General features: G+C 42.2%; 1 protein-coding gene across 9 annotated transcripts in view; it reads right to left on the bottom strand.

The window, feature by feature from the left end:
- Positions 1 to 2405: 2405 nt before the first annotated feature.
- The window catches only part of Arhgap24 (Rho GTPase activating protein 24), a 705487-nt gene continuing 681189 nt past the window's right edge, over positions 2406 to 26703 (bottom strand). For all 9 annotated transcript variants that reach the window (XM_063249372.1, XM_003469397.5, XM_063249374.1 and 6 more), the window contains 5 exons: positions 22383 to 22515; positions 19919 to 19992; positions 16509 to 16630; positions 8689 to 9766; positions 2406 to 4034 (listed from right to left, as the gene is read on the bottom strand). In XM_063249372.1, the coding sequence (XP_063105442.1) occupies positions 3791 to 4034; positions 8689 to 9766; positions 16509 to 16630; positions 19919 to 19992; positions 22383 to 22515 (1651 nt within the window). In that variant the 3' untranslated portion in view covers positions 2406 to 3790. The remainder of the gene's footprint in view (positions 4035 to 8688; positions 9767 to 16508; positions 16631 to 19918; positions 19993 to 22382; positions 22516 to 26703) is intronic.

Genomic DNA, 26703 nt, shown 5'->3' with positions numbered 1-26703 from the left:
GGGTTGGACTGAGAAACACCTGTGAAAGCAAAGCACACCTCTGAAATGTGTCTGTGAGGGATTTTGTGGGGAATCAGCTGGCTTCAAAGCTCAAGGACGTTTGAGAACACCTGAGGATGTGACTCTGCTTGTTTAGTGCAACAGCACAGCAGGATACAGTTTTGTAACCATGACTTAGCACAGGTAAACATGCACGCACTGGTTACAGCACCGTGTAAGAGTGTAAACACGAGAAAACAACCTGTATAAGAATTATGCAGAGGAGACAGGCGGTTCTTGCTTCTTCTGCTCTGCTCTGCCTCACGCTGCCTGCCGTTGTTGCTGATGTCTTGTACACATGCATTCTTTAACCTTGGGACCTCACCCGTCACACCTGGCATGGTCTCTCTCGGGCTCCCTGAGTGGGCTGAGTTTCTGCAGGTGATTGACATGAGGGCCAGGCAACTGATGAGGAAAAGCTGCCCAGACTGTGACCAGCACCATCCAGTAGCTGGGAACCCACATGCAAGAAAGGCAGGGGAAAGAGAAGCCAGCCAGGCCTGTGGCTGGCACGCTCTCTGCTTCCAGTCTGCCATTGCCGGGCAGCCTTTGCCCCTGGTGCCCCTTCCCCAGGATGTTGCTGGCTCCCCATGGGCCTGGAAGCCATGGAACCCGCTGACCTCAGACTGGTGCCTGTGACATTACTGGCCAAAACAAACCCTTCCTCTGTGTGGTTATTCTCAGATATTTTGTGACAGTGACAAAGTCTAGCACAATTTAGTTCCCCCAGTAGAGCAGTTCTAAGCAACACCTACAGGGTAAAGCACACAAACGCATAATGCTTCGTAACTACTGTGATATCTGCTCCAGATTATTCTTATCCAGTTTGCATGTATGTTTTCTAAGCCTGTACATGAAGTAACAAACACACAGATGGACAGGCCGCTTGTGGTATCCGTTGAGTGCGAGACATTGAGATCAATAACGAAAATTAACAATGGTATCCTCCAGCAGTTAAACAGGGTAACAGGGAGAGTATTGTGTTCTTGTTGAAAGAGTTATTGCTAACTCTGTGCTGCTCCTCTGTTTGGTGGGACTTGAAGATCAAGATGACTGTCCAGTCATCAGAAAGCTATCCTTGCAGCCAAGGGTGTGTCCTGGGACAGTGCTCACTGCCCTTGAGTGTAACAGTGCCGCTGGCTGTGTGGGAGTTATTCTCACCTCACAGGTGAGAAACACTCAGAGAGGTCCTTGGAATACATCTTGTGTAAGTCATGGCAAGATGCACACTGAGGTCTGAATGGCTCTCAGTGGTCTGCAGTTTGATCACTGCCGTACTGCTTCCTAAAAGGCTTATTTCATTAACAAAACTACGTTAAAGGAAAGACTGAAAGAGATACTCGCACATGGGAAGCACAAAAGACAACTTCTACTTTGAGGTGTTAAGAAGCTTCATGGAGAACGGTGACTTGGCTGTTAAAAGATATCAGTGTTCATGCAGAAGGCAGGCAGAGAAGAAGCACGTGGCAGCAGCCAGGAGGACCTGCAGGAGGTAGGGAGGCAGGCCAGTGGGGAAGGAACCTGGAAGTCAGAGCCTTCACGGTACGTGAAGGACATCATCCTGGTGCAGTGAAAGGCGTAAAATGCTGTTATCAAGGCAAAGGCAAGGCCAGAGAAAGGGGCAGCTTGCCAAAAAAAGGAAACATAAGGCAAATATCAGAACACAATTGGCCGGGGAGGATGTTTTCATCAAAAGCCTGGAAAATAGATTAAAGGGCAGATCGACAGGGCAAAGATGAGTGGAATAGACAGTTTGGTTTGGAAGCAGAACACAAAAGCAGGTAGATTAGGAAAAACAGGTTAGCATTCATGAAGCTTTCCTGGATGCCAGCTGCTGTGCTTAGTTACCACATGGGACCTCTTTAAAATCACAGAAAAAGTCTAGGGCAGTAATATGTGTTTATTATGCCAGTTGCATGGTGGGAAAAGTTCGGCATGAAAGGTTCAGTAACAATCGTAGACAACCTGAACTCAGGCTGTTTGGTTCACAAGCTTTGCTCTTAACTCTTGTATCATATAGTTCCCAGGATGCCTTGAAGTGCTCATTAATTAAGATATGAAATGAACTGAAGAAACAGGCAAAAATATGTAGAGTTGCTGAGAGCAATTTGCCTATTTTGAATTTAAATTTCTTAGAGAATATACAGCGGGAAGTGTCTGGTTACTTGATTGGAAGGACGGAGCAAAAGGAATCTTAGGGGAAACAGTTGTTGTTATGCATACTCTGGTTGATACCAAAAGACCACACAAACTCAGAGGGGGAGCTAGAAACAAAAGCAGAGTATTGAGAAGAATAAACGCCGTAAAGACCGCTTTCTTTGAAAGGAAATAAACACAGAGACAAAGAGAATCTCCAAGAACACAAATCCCATAAACTCAGTCTTTATTTTTGATTTGCCTTTTGTGACTTATTTTCTTGCATGAGATTTATTCACCTGGCTTCTCATAATCATTGCCTTATTGAAGTGTGAAGAGACTCATTCCCCTAGAACAACAGCTCAAGAGAACCCTGAATTTTTCTGAAAAGGTAACATTACTGAAGATCACATACTTGCCAAAACTGGACATGTGAGCATTCATGTTTGAACACGAATGAGTGTGTTTTCAAAAGAGAAAAATGATATGGACAAAATTAGAAGCAGAAGAGTTGTCTGTTCCAAACTTCCGCCTGGTCCCTTCTCTCATATCTTGCTACAAACTGCCTTTGCCAGCTGTGGTGCAGAAAGAATCCCAGATGCCAACAGCCTGAGCAGGAGACGGTGTCACCACGTGGCACCTAATTTAGTGGTTTTGCTGTGGGGGACACACTATTCACCGCTGGCATTCCAAAGTGCAATTGTTGGGGAGGGGGGAGGTCTGTGTGACAGCACGGGTGCTCATGGGTTAGCAAGCATTGTCTCCCAGTGCCCGAGCAGAAGATAGGCTTCCTCCAGTAACCACCCAGCAGTTACAGGGATTCTTGGGAAGCAGACAGGAAGCCACGGTGCAACTGCTTAAACGCTATCCTTTGCATGTTCCCTATAAGGTGCCTCTTGCATAGGAGACACTCACGTGGACCTGGAACGGTGGACGGGCCCTGGAGAGGGGACGTCCTCACAGTCTCTCACCTCCTGAAACAAAACGAGCCTTAGTGCCAAGGGGAGAAGTCAAAGAGCAACCCAAAGGTACCTTGAGGTTCTCCTGTATTTTATAAAAGTATTTACATTTCGCTTTTTGGTCATAGCAAGGTCTGTTGGCACGAAGAGGACAGCCACAAAAGAATCTTTAGATTTTAGCAACTCATCTCATATATATCTGTATCTCTCTATATATATCTTTCTTCTCATCTCCTCAGCAAAAGGGGAAATAAAAATATTGATCTATAAAATAAAGAGGATGATAATGCCAAAAATAGCTTATGTTAAGTGCAAGGGGTAAAGCTTGAGAGCAAGCTAAATTGCAACCACCTATGGATTTAACATTTAAATACAAGACTTGCAATAAAATAATTCTGAGATAAGCTTCTTATTTTTAGTTTACTTTTAAAAACTATGCTATGTACACGTCTCCAGTTGTAACACTTGACAGTAGCATGACGCGCCATGGTATAACTTTGGTACACGCTGCGGACACGGATGGCGAATGGCTGTAAATGAGGTCTCACACCCACAGGGCTCTCACAGCCAGGTGACCAGTCACCGGCTCCCCGCCGCCTCCCACCAGCGGCCCCACAGTCCTCTCCGGAGCCCGCGAGGCAGTGGCGGAAGCAGGCTCACTGGATCCATATCGTGTTTCCTCGCTCGGGTCTCCTGGGTTCCACCGTCAGCTCCCCGAACGTGGAGAAGAACTGCTCCATCTCCTTCTGCAGCATGGCGTTTCTTTTCTCGGCATCCTCTTTTGCCCGCTCGGCATTTCGCATCTTGATTTCAATCATGGTGAACTTTTTCCTTTCTTGATCCAGTTCGTCGTGGAGGCTCATCATTTCTGTTTCCAAAGTCAAATTCCGCTGTTCTAAGCTGGGGATTGGGGAGAAGAGATAAAGAGAATGAAATGAGAGAGGGATGCCAATATTTTCTAAACTTGTCTACGATGCTCAGGAAGTTAGAATGAGCCCTTTCAAATCAGCAAAGCAAGGTCTAGTGATTAAAAGGGCTTATTTTTTGATATTATCTACACTGAAGGCCCAAGACATCTCTGGGAAATGAGTAGATGTTATTTAATAGTCAATGCATGCAAGTCACCACAGAGAAGCTAGCGAATCAATCATGCACCACAGATAGGCAGAAGTAGAAAACGGCCAATCCTCAGGAGCTTCCAGGATGCTAAAAGGGGCAAATTCTGACACAGTTGGAAAAAAAGGGGGACAACCACACTAGTCTTCTATCATGGGAAAATATTAATAGCAAAAATGTGATTGTTCTGAAATGGTGAGTTCATTGAATGAGGACACACCCAGTGTTAGTAAAACACACTCAGGGGTGTGTGTGGGGGCCCGTGGAGGCGTGGCCTTGTGGTCTGCATCTGTGCTCGGACACCTTCTCTCCCTGGCTCTGCTTCCCTGCAGCCAGGAACTAAGCAGCCCTGCCACCCTTCTACAGGTCATCCCTGCCTTGCAGCCAGCAGATCATAGACTGAATTCCCTGAGCCAAGTGAAACCTGCCTTTAGGTTGTGGTGTCAGTATTGTGTCTCTATGATAAAAAGCTCACAAATGCAGATGTTATGTATGACTAAGCCCACCTCTGAGAACAGGTTTTATTTTGCAAATAGATAGTCTCACAAGTAGCTACATTGACAGGAGAGGTAAAAATGTGGGGAGTAAGTGAGAACACTACCTGTTTTGTAAACATGGGGCCCCAGATGGTGGCCTGCTATCACCAACTTTCACTGTTTCCCGAATAGATAGGGGAACTTCTTTAAAAGCAGAGACTCTGTTTTTCTCAATAACCACTAATATCCAAGATATATATGTATATAGATATACGCATACATATGTATACATGTTTCAAAAGAGCTATCAAACACTGGTCTATTATATGAGACAGCCTAGTAATAGGATGGGCTTTTCATTTCTCCTTTTTTTGAGCTAAAACCATATTGGATCATTCACATTTAACAGATCACTGAAATTAGAAACGTTAATGTGTATACATATGTCTTTTATTTTTAGTAATAATTATAAAACGAAAATCACAATTATTTTTGCTTTTGAAAAAAATAAGCCACTGGTACCTGGCTATTTCATTCAGATAAGGGCTCTTAGAAGGACTCTATCACCCCTTTGGAAGCAACTAGAATTTTGTAAAAATAATATTTTTTTGTTTTGTGATAGTCAAGATGACTCTTTTAGGCACAACGCTGTTACGTAAGAACCTGGGACTGGGCTGGGTGCCACCCAGAATTGTAACACGGTGTACTCTCTTTGCTTTGTGAATCTATGTGGGAATTAAAATCATTGGAAGAAGCCAAAGCTTGATGAGGAGGATGACCCTTCCAAACAGCATGCTGATACATTTGTTCTATCAGGAACTTGTGTGAGAATTACAAGAATCTAAAGTAGGAGACTGAAGACATAAAGAATCCCTTCCAATACAAATGCATAAAAATGATGAAGAATGTAAGAAAAAGACTTTTTTAATAGTGAAGGTTAAAATAAATGAAGAAAATGCCTCTCAGTCATCAGAACCAACTCGTATAGTCCACTGAGCACACGGGAGTACTGGTCCCATGTACAGGCCCGAGAAACTGTGGCTCTTATACGGGAAAGGAAATGGGCTTCTGTACAGAAAGGCAGAAAACTGCAGGGGATCAAACAGAGTTTGGAGCACAAGATACCACAGCCAAGGAGGCACTGCTCACGGCTAAGGGAATGGCAGAAAGAACTCAGCAGCAGAGACAGTGAGTAACACAGCACATCTCACAGAACGGTTAACAACAGACAAAGACGTGAGCAGAGATGGAGGCCACACTGAGCAGGTCCAATACACGGGACTTGGTATGCTTGAGGAAGAGAGCCTGAGAAGTGGAGGAGATGAAACAGACAATTTTGCTGAATGAAAATATTCTAGATTTGAAAGAAGTAGGAGTCCTCAGATCAAATAATAAAACATACATATTGAAAGTCAAGGAATTTAAGTAACACAAGACAAAGTTATTGATAAAAAGGATGGTTAATGATTTTAATATCTGAAATGATTTTAATATCTTTAATATCTCAGATAAAAAGCCTTATTGTGATAAAAGGTGACATTTTAACAATAAAATAATAAATTTCCTAGGGATATATAAAGTCTGAGTATTTGGATGGTAGCAAATACTCAAATTATTCAATATAAAATTTAACAATGATGAGTAGTAGTTGGGAACCCTCAGAATAATGTTAGGAGACTTTAAGAAACCTTTCTCAGAAATTTTAAGTCTATTTGACAAAACAAAAAGAAATACAGACGATTTCAACATCTTGATGAGTAGACGATCTATTTGTCATATATACTATCTAAACTCAATAACGAGAATAGTTTTTACTGGATCAAATAATTGATATCACATAAATGAATTTCTCTCTATAGACTACAATATTTTCAAAGAAAATAAAGTTAGAAAACAGTTAAGGCACGGAGAGAATAACAAACTGACATGTTTAAAATTAATAATAATATGTCTCGTGGATAATGTAGGCAAATTAAATATTTTATGATCTGTCTCTCTCTGTTCACCCATACATCCACTCACCCTCGATACTTTATGGAGTGGGGTGAAAAAAAGAGTTTGAAGAAAAACATGTAACTCTGAACAGAGGACTGGGAATTAACCAGAACATTCAGTCTCTCATGTCCCCAGGGTTTAGGACTGTCCCCCTCTTCCTGTCTTTGGCTTTCCTGTGGGTGTCAGGGATAGGGTGAAATGGCCCATAGAAAGGCCACACCATTGGAGAGTTCTGCTATCTTATCTCACTGTCAGAAATACTTAACAGATCTTAGGGCATAAATTCATTATCCATATCCTCAGATATGAAATAATGGAAGCTTCAGACTGATAGTATTTTCCTGCTCCTAACAGATCTGGAATGTCATCCTTTGCTTTGAAAGAGAAGCTTCCCAGGGTACACCCTAACCTGTCCTAGAACGCTGGTCATATTCCAGAATCATGGTGGTTAATGGTTCCAAAACCTGTACTCAGGCTATGACCCTGCTTTTAAAAAAAATTAACCCTCTGGCAACTCAATACTACAGTTATATTGAAAAATTAAACCAGTTTTCCATTCAGTGGCGCTTACAAAATATTGGGTTACAGGAAGTAATCTTTCAAGCTCTTAAGTATTTTTGTTCGTATTTGGTTTCCGGAGCTCCTGAAAGAGTGTTATACTTTCTTCTAACAACTGATAAAAGGATGGTAAACATTAGGATATATTAAATCCAACTACATTATCTGTATCCTCAGATGTGTCCTATATTATCCGTACCCTTTTTATCTATGTGCCCTTTTTATCAGATGTATCCTACATTATCCATACCCTTTTAACCTATGTACCGAGTGTCACAGAAAGTCCCCAGACTCTGGAGCCATGGGATGAGCCGAAGTAGGACACACTGCTGAGGGTCCTATGCATTGTACAGGAAGAGGGTGCAGGAAGAGGCCCCCCAGATCACGCAGCTTGAAACTGGGACCCCTAGAGGGGATGCCTATGCAGGACTGAGACTCTACTCTGCTTCTCCTGACCCTGAATGTGGGGTTCCTTTCCCCACAGCACAGTGATGGAACCTAGAAACAATCCGCTTGCAGTTCCTGTGACTGTGGTGACAATGCGGACCCTGGACATTTCCAAGGCTCTGGCTCTGTGAGTGCTAGGCTGTATGCTCAAGAGGGCTTGACACCAGGAGCATGGACAATACAGGACCCTCAGCTGGTGCCCCCTCACCTGCCCACAGTGCTGTCCCGAGGGAGCAGCTTGGCAAAATTCTACCCCAACACCTCCTGAGAAGAGGCAAGTTGATAGGTCATATGGCCTGCACCAGATTGAGGCTCCAATCTCTCTTTTCCGTGTTAATACATCTGAAAAATCCTACATGGACCCCAAGACAGAACATGACCTTGCAAAGTCCTCTGTCACTTGGCACCTGTGCCCTCTAATTTGCTCATATAGATCCTCTGGGCTGAGCAGATGGAAGACTCTCTTACAATTCAACAACAAAATAAAGATCCACTCACTGTTTTTTTTTTTTTTTTTTTTTTTTTAACCTTGACTTTTTAACTCAGTTGTTTTTAAAACTCTGATTTTATCCTTGTCTTGTCAGTGGAACTGGCAGGTACCTAATTCGGTTTTTATTTCCTCACAGCCCTGTTCCAGGAAGCCCTCTCCTGCAGAGCTACATATTTAATAATAATTATAACACCATCACGCGCCTGTTCTGTGCCAGGGACCAGGTGCGGTGACTGCTCAATGCTTTTGAGACAGATGCAGTCAGAATCTAAGTTCTCCCATAGGGAAGCCAAGGAGCACAGAGATTAAACTAACATCCCCAAAGTCCCACTGCAGGCGCAGGGTGCAGTGAGGCGCTGGGTTTGGGTCTCTCTGCCTTTGCAGTCTGCACATTTATACCCTCACACGATTTCCGTCCCATGGGGGAAGCTCTCGCACCTCCCCACAGTCAGGATCTCCAGATTTTCCTCACCTCTTTATCCTGGTCTCATACTCTATCTTCTGTTTGGTCATTTCCTGTTTCAGGCTGGAGACTAAACTGTGCAGGGCACTGTGGTTGCTGGTATTGTTACCCACAAATGTCTCACTGTTGTCACTGCTGCTGGTGGCACGACTACTTCGACCTCCCACACTCCTGTGGTCACTTTTGCTTTCATAGTCCCCAGGGTGTGAAATGTTATCCTGGGGCAGCCCATCCAGAACAGGATCCTCAAAGTTCCCCCCGTAAAAGTCTTGCTCCGGGCAGGTGGTGGTGGAGGAGCGGCAGGAGTTGGAGTTCTCGGGGAGGGAGATTTCACAGGAGGAAGTGGACCACGTGGCACTGTCCACACTCTGCTTGTCATCTGGGTTCATCACGGAGAACTGCTGGTGGACATTGTCATAGGTGGAAAGCCTGTTGTGCTGGGCCGACTCTCCAGCTTGCTCCTTCTGCTTGTTGTCCCTCAGGGTCACATAGCCATTGGGCAGCCAACTCATGCTGCGACCATTCACGGGATTCCCGAGCATGTCGGGGTTCAGGATGCCCATACGCACCGTTCCATTCTGCACACTGTGCGTGCCCATTTTGGTGCCAGGCCCCTTCAGCGAAGAGGTCCTTCTGGCTTGCAAGCTGCCGTTAGGTGTGGTTTGAGCTTTCTCCAGACCTTCGGCGTTACTGCTGCTGAAGGACCCGTTGGTGACTATCCCGCTCCCCTTACTAAAGGCAGGGTTCTTCTTGACCATGAGCGGGGGACTCCTAGACACGTCCAGCTTGTGGATGCTGTTCCTTGGGCTGTTGGTTTTGCTACCTGGCAGAGCTGTGGGGGACCCACCATCCATGCTGCTTCTCTGGGGAGACTCAGACGTGTCCCAGGAGCACTGCCTCCCCGGGCTGTCCTTGGTGTTGTTGTTTGCCTTGTTCTGTAACTGACCCGTGGTAGCTTTCTTCTGAACATCATGGTTGTTGTTGCTCACTCCGTCCTGGGACACGCTCTGCAACTCTGCATCTCTGGGGAAGAGGCAGTCCTGTCTGCTGATCATCACTGACATCAACTGCTGGACCACTACGGTGCCTGAAACAGCACAGAGAAGGAAAGAGTGTGAGGGAGTAGGTGTGGCAGTTTGGTTCATGAATCTAATCCTTTCCACGGTTCTGCTTCCACACTGAGGGGGATAAGGACTGAATCAAGTTCAATGGGTAAGTTCAACGTTGGAGGACCTTGTGGGGAAATTTGATTCAGTTCTGATCCAGTTTGGTTTAGAGGACCAGAATCGTGGAAAGAATAAAGTTTGTGAACTGAGGTACCACTGTATTTCCTATTTTCAATGTGGGTTTTAAAGAAACATATTTGGGTAAAATTCAGCATTATTATCAGCTGTATCAGGTTATATCCTTGGTGATTATAAAAGCAATAGATGTTAAAATTTCCTGAGCATTTACCCTGTTCCATGAACTGTACTAAACATTTTATTTTTGTAGTTACATGATTTTAAAACATGTATATGTTTTAGTAATTTGATTAAAGTCACAAATCTACCAAAGACCAGACTTTTGGCTTGTACCGTTATCCAGCTCAACATGTAGACTCTTAATCATTGTACTACATTAAGTGCAAGTTTTACATACAAATAGGAGAAATCAGCTCAGGTTGATCGTTCATCAGAAACAGTAATTAAAAAATCAAGTGACCTCTCAGGTGCTATGCCATATCAGTTCTAATATTAAACACACCTTCACATATTGGTCTTTGCTGTATAAGCAGGGCTACTGTCCCCTACAACCAGTTTTAACAGCCAGAAGCAGCCGCCACTTGACCTGGTGCAAGGTCACTTTCTAACCTGAACCAACAGGTAATCAAAACAATTCCTATTCAAATGGTGAACAGGAATAGTACCTTATCCTCATCTACACCCTGCATACATTTTCTGGGATGACTCGAATTTGTATTTAGAAGTGTGCTTGTAGCATGCCAGGTCTCCTGCAAGACTCACATTGTTCATATTTTAATGTTCGGACAGATCACCTAGAGATCCTGGCAGATTACCTAGAGATCCTGGCAGATTCAGACTCCAATTCCATAGCCATCTGGTGGGACATGAGATTATATATTTCTAGCTGGCTTCCAGGTGACAGCAGCAATAACAGACCAGTGACACTAGCTTTGGTTGGGAATATTGCAATTTCAGGAGCTTCTGCAGACCTCCTGAACCAGAATTTGCACAGTAATAATATTCCCCAAGTGACTCCTGTTTGCAATAGAGTTCAAGAAATCTTGTAGTTGATGGGAGTGGTTCTTATATATCTTCCAAATTAAGTTTCTCAGAATTCTGTGAGGTAATACTTAACATTTTTTCAGATGAGCAAATTCAGTTTCAGAAAGGTTAAGCTATTTGCTGAAAGCCATACAGGGATAAGTAAGGGGAAATTTAATACTCATTTTTCTGATTCCTATTTGTACACTGTCTGGCTATATCTCACCTGCTAGCATTTGAATCAGTAAGAATCATAAGTAAATTCAAAAGACGACAATCTACTGAAACCCACAATTACGGCAGATTTGTGGGAGACAACAGACTGGAAGAGATTAACTTGTTATAAATACATCTGTCTTCTTTGAACACTCTCTAGATTTTAATCATATTTTCAGTGCAGTGAATTTGATGAAAGACTTTAGAGCAGCAAATGTCACCACTGTCATTCCTGAAGACATCATTTACCTGACGCTATTTTCCAGAAGACACACTCACTTTCAAGGACTTCCAGCTCCTGTTACAGGAGATTTTTGAGTAGTATTTAGGGAAAAGGAACCTTCTTCCCATCCCTGGAATATTAACACTGAGCTAGCATCTCTGCTTTCCATCACAGCAAAGAACTCTCGGAGGTGTTTAATTAATTGAAGAGCAGCTTCCCAAAGTGCCCATGAGTTTTGTGAAAGCCATGAGAAAGTGTGTCTGCCACAATTACAGGGCGAGTGTCAGGGCCCAGCAGGCTGTGAGCCCTCTTTCTTGTGTGTCGGGAGGCTTTGCCCCCATCTAGCTTCTGGGCTGACAAATGGCAACTGTCCTCTGCACGGGGCCCTCTGGGACCAGGCAAGGTTGGTAGTGATGACGAAGTGTGTGTGTGTGTGTGTGTGTGTGTGTGTGTGTGTGTGTGTGTCACTGTGTGTGCCATGTTTTTCCTTTTTGCTTTTCTCCTCCCTGTGAGTGCTGATAAGGGGCATTAAGCCTAAATGAGAGTAGAATGGCTACAATCACCAGGCTGTTTTGCAGAGTTCAAGGAGATTGTGGAGCCCACACTGTGCTACACAACCCAGCAATTCCTCCTGGCTCTACCATTTTCCACAGGTTGGATTTAAATATGTTACTGGCACTGCGCTTTATAGGCATTGACTAGGAATTCAATTTTCCCTCAAAAATATCTAGACAGTATTAAAAATGGATCATATATATTCATAAATGAGCGGAATTCTATGCAATATGTTTCAATTTATAAGAAGCAACCTACACATTTGTCACTTTGCTAGTCTGCAGGTATCTGTAAGGTATCTGATGAGTTCCGATACCAGCACAGTCCCAAGGAAAACACCTAATTAGGATAAAGCAAAGCTCCCATGTGCCCAGTGTATTTTCTGTGCCTCCAGCTGCAGCTGGTTCCTTGCCCCTTTGTCTTCTGCATGCCTTCTAACCTGCTCTGCTTGCTGGCTGCCAGGAGGTGAGATGGCTTGGCTCCCCCAGGCCCTATACCATGGTGCTCCTGCCTGGAGTCAGCTGAGCATGGACTGAATTCCCTGAAGCTGTGAGCCAAATTAACTTCATCTCCTTTAAGCTGTGGTTCATTAAATTCCAAATGATGGGAAAACTGACCGACATAACAACTGTGGGGAAGGAAGCAGTAGGAAATAAAGAGGACTGCGACAGGCCTGAACCTCCAAAATACTCCATAGGTTTCACTGGGAAATGCACAGGGCCCTTCCAGAAAAGCAGCCTTGGAGTGGGACCCTACCTCATTCCCTGCCCTGACAGACAGTGAGGATGGAGCGGAGAGCCCTCCAGCCCCGTGAACTCCTAGTGCTGACCAGCCAGGACCACCCTCCAGACAGGGCATGGAATCGAGGTGGAGCAGGAGACAGATGACCTGAAGGGGGAGGGCAACTGAAACAAAGGAGGAAGCAGAGCCAAGCTGTCTCAAGCAAGGGGCCATGCTTCTGAATGCGTATAAGAAAACACATGGGGTTCTGAGAAGCTGGAAAGGTTAAAACTGGTCTTTCACACATGTGTGGCTTATGACCGCACACCATGTGTAAAGTTGGCTGACTCAGGCTGATCTTCCCATTGGTGATGTACTTAGTTCCACTGTATGGAAGACACCTTCGTTAATCCAGCACTGTCGTCACTTGAAAAGTGTCTAAGTATTGGGAAGCTGTTAAGCTCAAGGTTTGACTACACCGCTCTTTTTACAACACAGTTCAAACTGTATGGAGGACAGCGAATCCAGCCAGCTATGTTTCTTGAAATGAAAAGTTAACTTCATACTTTTTGAGACCGTATCTGCTAATGCTCAAGTTTGAGTAATCATAGTTTGGAGTTGCGTGGGCCAGCATGGTGCTCATGCCTGCAAACCCAGCATTGATGGAGGGGGGAGGCAATGTGTCAATCACTATATTAGTTTAGAAACAGTATACAGAAAAAATGCTTCATACATTGAGCTCATCACTTCCCCAATAATATTTGAAAAAATGCTCAGTTTGGAAATGTAATACAGCTCGACCCAATTAATATTTTTTATTGAATGCTCTGCAAGTATCTCCCTCAGTAACATTGGCATTTTATTCTCTGTAGCAATTGGATGGCAGTAAAGAACATGATGCAGGTCCTGGGCGTACCATGGACTGAGGTGTTTCTTCTCTTGCCCATCATTGTTTCTGCACCCTAATGCAAACGTCAGTGCAGTCAAAAGACAGAAAGCAACTCATACTACTTTTGCTTGAGCCTGTGGAGCTCCTGAATGTAACTTGGAGGCCTCCAGGGAGCTGGGGACAACAGGCTGAGACTCACTGGGCTTGAGGAACATAAGTATGGTAACATGGGAAGGGGCTACATTAATATAAAATATGATTAAAATGTATGTGTGTGGCTAAGCACAAACATGGAGAAAGTACAGTATATATATGTATACTCCACAGGATAGATATGGTACAAATATTAAAATAATGAAAGGAGGAGTAGAAATGCATATTTAAAGTTTTTAAATGCTTTAGTAATCACACTGGTGTTGATAGTACTAGTATTATTGTTCTAAAAGTTTGGTGTGTGATGAGATATATTGCAGACCAAATAGAGTAGAGCAAATATTAATTATGAGTTAGTCTGATTCTGGCATCTTTAATGCTTGGGAGCATCAGGAGTATTTTACATGAGGATGATGGAAAGAAAGAATAAATAAAAAGCCTGTGGTCATCATTGTGAAGTGTGAGCACAGCGTGAACCTTCAAGCCACTTTTCCCTCAGTGTGTACATGTGTGCACATGGTATTTGTGCATATGAATTTAAATCTGGTATCCACGAAATAGCCTAGATACAGTGACCAACCCGGTAGTGAAGAGTATCACTGGTACTTAGATTTGGGCCTTGAAATATCATTTCTCCACTAAAAACAATTAAGATGTCTTGAAAGTGGCCAATTCTGGGTTAGAACAGGAAAGCTGTTGTGAGCCAGGGAAATGTCTTACTAAAGAGAGGATGCCATCTAAAATGCCAAGGTTATGCCAAATGACTAAACAGATAATTTGAGAAGGCTTCCATTGGCCAAAGGTGGGAAAATATGACTAAACGTCAGTAGAGGCCAATGATGACAATGCTCTGATCCAGCACATAGATTTGGCAACTTGATTCATAATGCCATTTGTGATTGGAAAAGTAATACTCACTTTCAGAGAACATCATCAATTGATTTTGTTGGTTTTAAAAACAGGTAAAGGAGAGTGTCCCAGCAGCATTTAGAAATATTATCTTCCTTATCTGAGTTGCCCATCATAGGCAAATTCATGGTGACAGAAGGTAAACGGTGTTTGCCACAAGCTTGGTGATAACAGGGATGAGGGTTAGTGCTGAAGGGTTCAGGGGGTGAGTTCTACAAAATGAAGAGGTTGGTGGAGATCCATACCAATGAGGATGCAGTTAAATTGAACTGTATACTTAAGGATAGCACAATGATAGACTTCATGTATATTTCACAAATAAATAATTAAAACAGAAAAAACAGAGTTAGAATATAGCCATTTCAACTACCAGTGAATTCATGGTAGGGACTGTGAAATTCATAAAACGAAAGATAAACAGACATTACATGATTGCTGGTTAAAGAGCACAACACCATCTATACTCATGCCAAGGGGATCACAGAGTTGGTCCAGGTTCTAACTTGTAGAACATCCAAGTTAGAAGAATAGGTTAAACTTCATTGTCAATACACAACCAACATAATCTGGCCTATGGAAAACTACAGGTTAGACAACCAAATTTTCCAAATAACAAGTTCTAGGAGATGCATAAAAGATTCTTAAAAGATATCAAGTAAAAGAAGAAAAAAACACAATATAATTCCTAGAGAAGACAGTGAGGCGAAGACAGAGAAGGAAGAGATTGGTGTAAATGTCTGAGTCTAAGGACAGAAGCATCGTGAGTGGGTTTGTGCGTGGCGGTGATTTCTAGAGCGTGGGTCTTCGTGACAGGTTCAGGTTTGTGTGCGTGTGTTTGCACGTGTATGCTGACTTCTTTTACTGTGTAAATTTTAATTTATAATAAAAGTTTAAAATTGAGCTAAAGTATCTCTAAGATTTTTATAGATTAAATTTTAACAGCTTTTAATGCCTGCTAAACAATTCATATAGGAATTAATTTTTCTGAATTATTTTATTGCCAAAAATATGACTCTCAATTTATGTTTATCTCAGTAGTAGACACGGAAATAAAGCTGAGGTGTCCTGGGTACATACCAAAAACCTTCTCACACATAGATATAGAAGTATGAAAATCTTAGAACTGCCAGGAAAGGAACAAAATCAGGGAATAAAACACTTATAACTGAGAATGATATGTTGTTCTCCATAAACTCAGAAAGAAAAGAAAAATAAGTATTTTTTCCTCTATTAAGTTTTTAAATAGTTTGTGGAAAACAAGGACACTCCTAATGGCCATAGCGCAAAAGCGCTGAGTCTAGAGGAATTAAACAGGAGCAGTTTGGTGTGGAAGGTAACTCGAGTCATTTCTAGTTGGCTTACAAGATTTCTTTTATGTTTTAGCCCCTCAGTGCATAGCCAGCATTGTTTTAAAAAGCATCCACTTTCTTGACTTCCTGGAACCAGTCAAAAGAAAACCAAATTAATAAACACATACAAACTGAAAAGAACTTTGAAATTGCTGAAAATTGCCCAGGATTTACAAAGAGATCTTTTTTTATAGTTCTTTCATCTGATACTTTAATATTGATTTATTGATTTATGCATGTTTTACTTGTTCTTGTAAGGCTACTAGGGAATCATTTTATCATTTTCTGATTAGTAACTTCAACAAAATGGCTAAGCATCGAAAGAGAAGACTTGGTATTTAAAGAATAAATATGAGTCAGGACATGGAGCTGTCATGAATTTGCCTATGTTTTCTTTTTAAGTTTGTTGAGACTCTGGTCTGTTGTTTAAGTCTGTTGACTCTGGTCAACTGCTTTTGATGGGGCTGTGAGATCAAGATTGGATTCTGGTCAGCTAAGTGAGACTTGGTTCATCTTTAGACGAGGTCGTGAGATACTCGTTCACACACCTTCCATGATGGTTAAGGGATCCTCCACCTTGGGACGCAGGATATTGGGGCCAAACACAGTGGCCAAGTTCTGCACGCTCATTTTGTTCACTCCAGAATAGGACTGCACTTCGTCCAAGAACCTGTTGGTCACAAGAAGAGGATTGAAACACAATGAGGTTAAAGTCAACAGGAGATAGAAATGGGTGGCTGGGACATTTCTAGACTGAAGCACAGGATGGCTGGAGATGGCTAAGCAGACAGAATTATTTGGAAATTCAAACGTCTCTTATTCATACTTAGAGAAAGTACACAGCAAAATATGAAGAAACAAAATTTAGGGCTCATATCAGACACCTGTTCTGGTTCACCTGGCAGGGTTTCTTTGTTTAAGGAGCAGGGTATCGGGGAAATGTGGACATGGACTTATGATATGGATACAAAAGTCAAGGGTAGGTTTTCCCTTGCTGATGTTTACGTCAGTGCCTCCCAAAGGCTTAGGTATTAATTGCTTGGTTCCCAGCCTGTGATGCTTTGGAGAGATGACCACATTTTAAAAGGCAGAGCATGGCAGGAGGTTTTCTGGTCAGTGTGGGTGAGGTCTGCTGTGAGGTTATTGCTATGAATGCCTGCCCTGCTAAGTTGCACTGCCACGGGCTACAAGGATCAGGGCCCATCAATTATCCATTGATTCCTTTAGATCAGCAAGCCAAAATTAATCTTCCCTCTTTTTAGATTGATTACTTTGGATATTTAGCTGCTGTCACATAAAGCTGACTAACAGATCTAAGCCTTCAAAAAAACTGGTTAGTGCTGGGCTATGTCCATACTCTCAGTACCGAGGAGGTTCAGTCAGGAGGATCACAAGTTTAAGCCCAGCTTGGGAAACCTAGAAACTTAGTGAGACCTTGACTCAAAATAAAACAATTTAAAGACAGGAGTTGGGGAGCCAGTTATGTCAAGGCCTTGGGTTTCATCCCCAGTGATGCCAAAAAAATATTTAATACATATGCTCAGTTGGAGAATTTGCTATTAAATCCTTTCTTTGATAGAGGAACACTAAATTCTTTGTGGAGGAATAAAAGCTTCATATTAACAGTTTTAAAAATAAGATCAAACATTGTGGAAATTAAAGCATTAATTCTCCTGACATGAAAAACTGCAAGCCCAAATTGTTTTTAACTTATTAAGTACTAAAGAATTAAAGGCATCCAATAATCCTTTCCCAGGACGGTTCTCACAGGAGACTGGTTTTGTAATCTTTCACCCTTTTTTTCATTTCCCGCCTCCTCTTCACTTCTACAAGAGCTTCCGCTATTTCATGGGCTGCTAATTAAACTCATGAGATTAAAAGGAAATGATGCAAAATACAGACATCATGTTTATGTGGCTGGTAGTGTGAGAGGCAGTCATGCTGGCTGACGTCTTGGAGGACTTCCTTCAGGTAGGTACAATTATGCTTTCCATTCTATAGATGAGAGGGATGAGGTCCAGAGAGGTTAAGAATATTCACTGAGGATCTAGGATCAGCGTGCAGCAGGGCTGAGGCTGGACGCCAGGCAGCATGTCTCTACTATGAGCTGCTGACCACATTTTACTATTGTGATATGGTTCTGTTATGGATTAAAACCTGGTGGTCAACTCAACGCCAACTGAAATAAATCACCATGGTTCTGAGCATAGATGCTCCACCTGAGGAAAGTTGCCAGTGTAAATAGGGATGTGGAGAAGAGAGGCATTGAGGCGTTGTGGGTTCTCCTGTGTGATGCTGTTTGAGCCGTTGGTTCTCCTAGAGGAGCTGGCATGACTAGCTTCCCCATTGTAGGTTCGACCACTGTCATCGGGGGAGCTCAGGACCTTGTCAGTGAGAGTGGCTGTGGTTCACTTTGGGGAGCTGGTCCTTACACTGAGCATTGCTTCCTGGCTCCAGAGGGGAAGATGTGTGTTGTTTAATCTCTAGCACCACTCATGATGCTGGCTTCCTGGCATGTACTTGACTGTTCTTATCATCGGAGAAGCTTGGGACTGCCGTGTTGCTGAGGATGGCTGTGGTAATTTTCAGGACAGCCCTGGTCTTTATGATGAGTGTCACTTCTTAGCTCCAGCATAGAACCCTCAACCTACCAACCAGCACAGCTCCTTCACCCACTGGCATAGACTTTCTGGCTTCCACTACTGATCTTTGGACCTTCCCAGCATGCATCCGTAAAATGGACTCGGGAGAGTTCTTTTTGTGGGCTCAAGACCTCCAGCTGAATCATGGCTCTGGGTTTTCATCTGGACTCATGCAGGGCATTGCTGTGGGATCCAAGCCCTTGGCTGAATATTCTATGTTCTTAATGTTGTGGACAGATTTTCTGCACTGTGTTAACTCTGGGTGACAATCATAAAATAATGTTATGAATTCCATGTCCGGATTCTGATTATTGTCCTTACAACCCCTGACTACAACAGGTTTGAATTACAAAAAATGGAAGGCAAAAAGTAAAAATTAAAACTAAATTAAAAGTCTCCTTCAATGTTTCAAAAGAGAACTTAAGTATTTCTGTTCTGGGGGCTGGGAATTTAGCTCAGTGGCATAAGCACCTGCCTTGCAAGCAGGTGGTCGTGAGTTCAATCCGCGGTACCGATAAAAAAAAAAAAAAAAAAATCTGTTCTGGTTACAAAGATTGCAATACTGTTGTTCTCAAACAAGTTTTTCATCTCTTATACTCAAAGAAGATATAACCCCCCCCCAACTGCTCCAGGAACTTGAATTAGCTTGAAATATTGGGATGAAAACTTTATGTGTTAATAGGTACATGCTGTCAGGGGAGCTATTTCTTGCTTTTTAAATTGTGAAACTTAAGATTCACAAATGGTGCTTATGGTTGCTGACCATAAGCACAAGTTCTGCTGGGGGGTCTTGGGTTTCCTTCTCATCCTCCTTGCCATGAACTGCAGGGGGTCCCGCTGTGGGTTCAGCTCTACAGCTCCCAGAGCTGCATGACACATGGGTTTCCACTATCATAGTACCTAGGAGCACCCTGAAGCGCAGAAGCCTATGACAGTTGCACATAGACCGAAGGAGTCCAGGGTGGCCCCTGCCTGCCACATGGATAAGGGGCAGCTTCTCTTCGTTAGTGCCCATGCAGGATGTAAATAATTCTGACCCATGTTCAAAGCAACAGGTCTTTACTATGTGGAGGCAACAGAGGTATCACCACCATCAAATCACACAACCAAGCAGTCGCAGTGCTCAAAAACTTTGGAAATCACCTTATCAAACCTATCCATTTTCTTTTTTCTTTCTTTGTTTTTTAAACCTTTTAATCTTCTGGAGACTGATGTGGGCATTCAGAGCAGTTTGTGATTTTACTCACTGTCAAGTGTAAATTATTGTCAGAGTAAGTGTAGATTGAGTTGTTTAGCTTGTCTTTAAAAGTTCTTACCTGCAAATGTACTTGAGGAGGTTGTAATTAACTACTGGCAAACTCTTCACTTGCTTTGCTAATTCCTTAACTCCCTGCAAAGAAGAGAACACATGTCATCTTTCTCTGTGCTCGCCTTAGGACTAAAGCAAGTGGGAAGTGCCATACAAGTATGTGTGTACAACTGAGTACAAATGTCAATTTTTCACATGGGAAGTGTAAATTGAATATTTATATTAAGTATATTTGACGAAAAATAAGCTCCAATAATGTGAGGGTTTTTCCCATTTTTACAATACTTGGAATTTAGACAAACATGGCTTTTGAAAAATAAGTGTCTCTGAACTGTCATGTCTAGGATACGTCATCTTGGGTGGAAAGAAGGTTGGAAACTGCACAGGAATTAATTTCTTTGGTTGTTCTGGTAGAGCTTCCTCTAACATGGAAACGGTTCCCGAAAAGCCAAATGATAATGTACTTGGATTTATTCTTCTGCAAAGGGCCAACTAGTAAATATTTTTCACTTTACAGGATAGATAATCTCTGTCTCAGCTGCTTGACTATTCTGCTGTAGTGCAAAAGCAGCCACAGACAGTATCATGTAACAAATAGAATCAAACAGCGTTTGTAAGGTTATGAAGCAAAAATACCTAATGGGGGAAACAACCTCTCAACCACTGGTTCTGATATTCATAAACAAACAGCGAGCTATCCGGCTATGAAAAGATGAGTTTGGTGCTTTCGGTCACACGATATACACGATCCAGAAACCAATCATGTGACCTCCATGCGAGAGCTGAAGCTGTAGAAGTCTCAGAAGAACATACAGAAGTAAATCTTTTTGAGAGTTCTTAGCTCTGCTATACAAAGCACAGTGACAAAATAAAAACAGAGAAACTACACCTCATAAAAATGAAAAAAGAAAAAAGAACCTCTTGGGTCTTCAAGAACATCAAGAACATAAAGAGAGAATCCATAGCAGGAGAGAAAACATTTACATATCATATATCTGATACAGGCCATTTAATTTAGCGAGGCAAATACAGTTGGCCCTCTATGTCTTATGGATTCAACCAACTACAGACTGAAAACAATAGAAAAAAGTCTGTCCCAAATATATATATATATATATATATATATATATATATATATATATATATTTTCTTTCCTGTTTTGTTCTCTAAACAATACAGAATAATAGCTATTTGCAAAGCATTTACATTGTATTAGGCATTCCACGCAATCTAGAGATAACTGGAAGTATACAAGAAGATGTCCACGGGTTCCATGGAAATATTACACTGTTTTATACATAGGACTTTACCTGAAACCTATCTCCCAAGGAACTTGGATGACTAGAATTCAATTAAAAATGGGGAAATAATCCAAAAGATATTACTCCAAAGCAAATACATGAATAGCCAAAATGCACATGAAAAGATATTCCACATCATTCGCTACATGGAAAAAGACATTCACAGCTCAGTGTTAGACCACTCCACACACATCAGGATATAGATGAGAACGGAGACCACAGAGAGGTGGAGGAATTGGCTTATGCACACTTCCCTGGTGAGAATTTAAAGTAGCGAAGCCTCTGCAAAACAGAGTTGCATACAGCCCCAAAACTCTAGCTTTGAGGTGCATTCCCACAAGAAAAGGAGCTACATGTTCATGCAAAATTCGTTAGAGGAATGGTTACAACAGCATTATTCCTAAACTCCAAGCAAAGGGAATCAAAGCCAATGTCTTCTGGTTATTATTTGGAAATAAAAGCAATGAAATACTGCTATGTGGTTTAACATGAATGAACCTTAAAAAGATGGAAAAAGGCTAGTCACAAGGAAGAACCACTGAATGACTAAGTTTGTATGGAACATTCTGAAGAGGCAAGCCTGTAGGAAAAGAGATTTGTCACTGGTAAGAGCCAGAGAGAGAAGGCATGTGCGAGGGTCTGGGGTTTGTTTGAGGATAACAAAAATGTTTCATGTGTGCTATTCTTAAAATTTTGGTGATGGTTGCACAACTCTGAAAATATTTTAAAATGTACTGCACTGGACACTTTAAATGGATGATTGTATAAATTATTTCACAATAAAGCTGTTCATATTTACCAAATAGACAAGCGGGAGCCGGTTCGGAGGTTATTTTGTGAGGTGATTTGGGGTCACAAGATGAAAAGGAGGCTATGAAACCAGTCAATTGCACTTTTCGTAGTATATGTAGGGTCCTATAGTGAATCATCCAGGGAGCAGAGGGCCAAAGGATACTGATCTCATTTATTCAGTTGTGTTCTCCTTTGTGGTCAGACTGGGCTCAAAAGCGGACTCGAGCTGTGTGTGGAAGGTCTAGATGTGTGTAGTGTCAGCACACAGCAAAGTAGAAAACAGTGTAAGGGCAGTGCAAGCAGGAATTGGAGAATCACAACCTAAGACGCTGAGAGAAACTCCAGGAAAGCCCGCTGGAAATCAATGTATTGACTTACCGCGTCTTCTTCCTTGCTGAGCAGTTTGGCACAGGACAAAAAGTCTTCATACTTCGCATAAGGAATCACCGGCTCTGGGAGTTCGCGGAGATACAGCTTAAGAAGCGATGCCACCGTGTGCACGTCCGTGTTGCTGCAGAGACAGGTGGGGATATTCTTGGAGCGCACTTCTAGCACTGTGCTTATTTTCTCATCCAGTACATAACAGAGTGTCACAATTCTACCCACATCTGCATTCAGGCAGTCAATCCAGGTTCCAGGGAACACAACCCCTGCTCTACAGAGCTAAACGGCCTAGCAGGCGCCACTTCAGGGGGTGGAGGAGGGAGGGCAAGGTCCTGAAAACATTTTAAAATTTAACGAACTTTTCTAACATAAGGTAAGCAAAAGTATTAGCTATGGAAAAGGAGGGAAATATGCCACATCATACAGTTTACAAATCTACATGTGTGTATTCATACATCAGAATTAATTGCTTCGGAATGCTCTCTCCATCTCTCAAAGTGTCAGATTTCCTCTGAGACTGAAGTTGGTGATACCTGAAGCTCTATTATGACCTACTACCAATCTCCCAGCAAAGCATGTTTTGAAGACGATTGAATCTCAGTGTAACTGCTCGCCTACTATCTTGAAGCAGTTGGGAATTTTCGAGTCTTCTACAAAGCGAAGGGAAAAGCTGCAAAATAAACAATGAAAATTTAACCTGCCCTTTGTATAAGTTTACTTTTATCCTCTGCTGAATACCAGTGTGGCAGATGTTCAGCCACAGCCCAGGTCTGGATATGCAGTGCCACCAAATAGCCCCACATACTATTTCCCCTTTTTTCTTCCAATCTACTGGAATAACGTGGCTAGGTCTATTTTGCCCTCAAAAATCAATGAGGATTTTGTTTGAGCTACTATTAGGTTCAGAAGAGAATACAAAAATAAAATAGAAAACAAATATGTGCACATTTCAATATTAAAAGCATGTTTTATATCCACATAGAATATACAAAACATTTACAGGCAAATTCAAAGAAGTAAATGATAAAATAACAGTACATACAAAAAATCTGCTGCAGAGATTCATTACATGTAATCTCCCAAACAGAATTCTTAAGCTACCTTCCATGTGAATTATTTCCTGGGAAAAAGCACAGCACGGAGAGTGGCCACTAGATGGCAGAGTTGCAAAGTCAGGTTAATAAGCTGGTCCCACACTTGTGAAAAGATGAGACTGCAGGATCATCCTTTTTCACCTGCAATTTTCTTAGCAGCACAGCTGCAGTAATGTTCCAAGAACAGAAATATCTGAGCTATGAATCAAGGTAAGACATGTAGAGTGGGATGACTATTACATCCCTTCCCCACAGTGATGCAGTACAGTGGCTTTCTAGTGTTCTAGCAAGGATGCACACCATTAGTCATCCAGAAATGATAGAGAAAAAAAGAGCCAAATATTTTTTCAATTAACAAACATTATTAGAATTTTGCTTAAAGGCCAAAAGTTAAAAAATTATGACTCTCTTTTTTGGGCTTTATTACACTTCAACATCTTTGTAGAAACAGAATTTCTGCATGAATTACGCATTTTCATATTTTGGCTTTGTCCTTTCCCAATGAATGGAACAGAAAACATCACATCTGGACAGACTCCGGCCTGGACTGTCTTATGCAGCCCTGGAGGCTCACAGCCGCTCTGCTCCGAGGGTCAGGAGGCTGCAGTGGCAGTGCGCAAGTCTGAGGTTTCTCTCAAAAATCTTTCACTACAGAATCGCCGCCTCCTTCTGCCGCTCCCTCTCCAGCTTGGCATCTCATTGTAAACCCACAATTTTGCATAACTGCTATCTAATTTGTGCAAGCAATTAATTAGATAACACTGTTATGTGTCAATTTTATAATGAATCTCGACCGTGCCATTTGTGTCTCAGGGAAATATCTGTCTCCACCAACATGAATCGGCCCACTGTGGCAAAAGACTGTGTGTACAGTGGACACGAAGAATCCCCCACTTGGCCAATAACTGCATCAGCAATGCTCTGCACACACAATACTCTCTCTCACTGCAGCTCAATGAGTCAACTCTGTTACTAACACTGTCTGAGGTGCTTGACAGGACACTGCACAGCTAAAAGTCTTTCGGATACGGGGTACTCTAAAGTCATGCTCTTTTTTCAAGCTTGAAACTATTTGCTAAAGGAAAATCATTATTCGCACTGAAATTTCTTTCATTCATTTGGAGATAAAAGTTGTGCAGAAGTTAACAAATAATCATGTATTTTGGTATCCAGAAATCCTTGACAGAGAGAGAGAGGAAGAGACTCACAGATCCTGATGAAAGCCCTCTCCCACCAGGAAGAGGTCTGTGGCATATGTATGTCCCTTCGTTTGTCCAACAAATGCGCTTTGCTTTTATCCTTTCACCTTACGTTGTACCTGGACTTCGCTTCTGAATTTTGCTTCCTTGTGTGTTGAAAATCCATGAAGCTTTCCATGATTAACCTAATTTTACTTTCCCACGGGTCACCCTTTGGGCATCTGGGGATCAGTCACTTCCTCACCAAATAGATCCTGAACACATGAGGTACACTTCCTCAGGCCACATGCTAAATGAAGCAATGGTCAGCAGTGTATCTCCTGGGGCACACATCTCTAACTGGTCACCATCAACACTTTCCTATCATGCCTCAATTTTTCTTTCTCCTGACAGTCTGTCTTTATTCCAAGTCACAGCTGTATGTGTGATCTTAAAGTTCTCACACTCTCTGGAAGTTACTTGCACAATTGATGATCTATGTGCAGTTCAGGCTTCTTGCTAATCTAAACGGGAATCAGTGATCCTACAAGAACCCCACCTCACTTATTCTCCAACCCCACTCTTCCTTCTCTAATAAACAAACTTACACACAGTGAGAAATCCAAATGCCATTATAATTACAAGTTTAATAAGACACAGGCGAAATCTACCCATATTTAATTCTTAACACTAGAAATGGGAATTGTTCACGCTGGACACCATGCATAAGCAGAAATGCACTCAATTCCTTGATTTCACAGAACAGAATGAGTTTCCAATGTGTCCACACAGGAAGTTATTAAAGAAATTACCTGCCCCAAGTACAATAAGAGGACCTAGAATTCCCTCTGAATTAATAAGCATGTCATACCCAAAGACTCCAGGGAGAATATAAGTGAGAGAGACAGTATTCCTCGGAATGGCCCAGATGACACTGTTCCACTGTGTCCTCTTAAGCATCAGTCTCTAACAGAGAGTTCACTGTAGACACAGAAAAGCAAATCCAAAGTAGAAGCAGGCTGAAAGCAAACCAAACCTTGGGTGGTAGAAGTCTGCTTCTTTTCGAACTTCTTCATGTGCCCATCAAAGCTGGTGCCCTTTGTGACTATGAAGCTCGACTATGGTTAAACTCGCTCAGCTTGTCATGAAGTTATGTAAGTGTCACCAGTGGCTTATGCACAAAATCACAAGCAGTTCCACCTCCTGGCAAAGTCCTAGAGTAGACGGAATTAGGGTTGGTCCTATTGATGTCTCCTGATTTAAAAGTACTGATGGCATGGTGATCTCTGCTATAAACCGAACTGTGTTCCACCAAACTCACACATGAAACCCAAACCAGGCAGGGTGGCACATGCCTATAAGTCTACCTGCTCAAGAGACTGAAAAGGGAGGATTCCAATGTTGACAATTTAGCAAGATTTAAGTCTCAAAAACAAAAGAAAACTAAACCACACATGGAATCCCTGACGCCTCATGTGACGGCAGTTGAGAGATGAGGCTTTTCAAAGGTAACTAGGATTAGCTGGGCTCATAGGGTGGTGCCCTAGTCTGGTGGGATTTGTGCCCTTATGAAAAGAGCACTACTGGAGAACTTGGTCTCTCTCTAGCTCCTCATGCACGTACGAAGGGACAGTCTCATGAGAACACAGCAAGATGGCATTCAAAAAGCCCTCACAAGAGCTCAACAGTGTTAGATCTTTGATCTTGGACTTCAATCTCCAGAACTGTGACAAAATGTTTGCTATTTAGGCAAACACATCTGTGGTTTTGTTATGGAAGCCTGAGCTGATATAATTCCTGAATCTGGATTTGGTGAGTTTGCCCATGAAAATACTGGTAGCACCACTGAAGTGATGAAATGTTGGAGAAAAAACAGAAATATGCTTTCAGCTTCTGAACTGAATATGATGTAGAACGTCAGATAGATAGAGAAAAAGTGATTCTCAAACTTGGTTGCACACTGGAATCATCTGGAAAGTTTTCAAAATATCGATGATTAGATCCTTTACATTCTAATACCATTGATCTAAACTGAGGCCCAGG

The sequence above is a fragment of the Cavia porcellus genome, unplaced genomic scaffold, assembly GCF_034190915.1.
Source record: "Cavia porcellus strain 051 isolate PalLab524CR breed Dunkin Hartley unplaced genomic scaffold, mCavPor4.1 scaffold_5, whole genome shotgun sequence".
Classification (NCBI taxonomy): domain Eukaryota; kingdom Metazoa; phylum Chordata; class Mammalia; order Rodentia; family Caviidae; genus Cavia; species Cavia porcellus.
The sequence above is the reverse complement of the archived record's forward strand: the minus strand, read 5'-3'. Positions and strand labels throughout refer to the sequence as shown.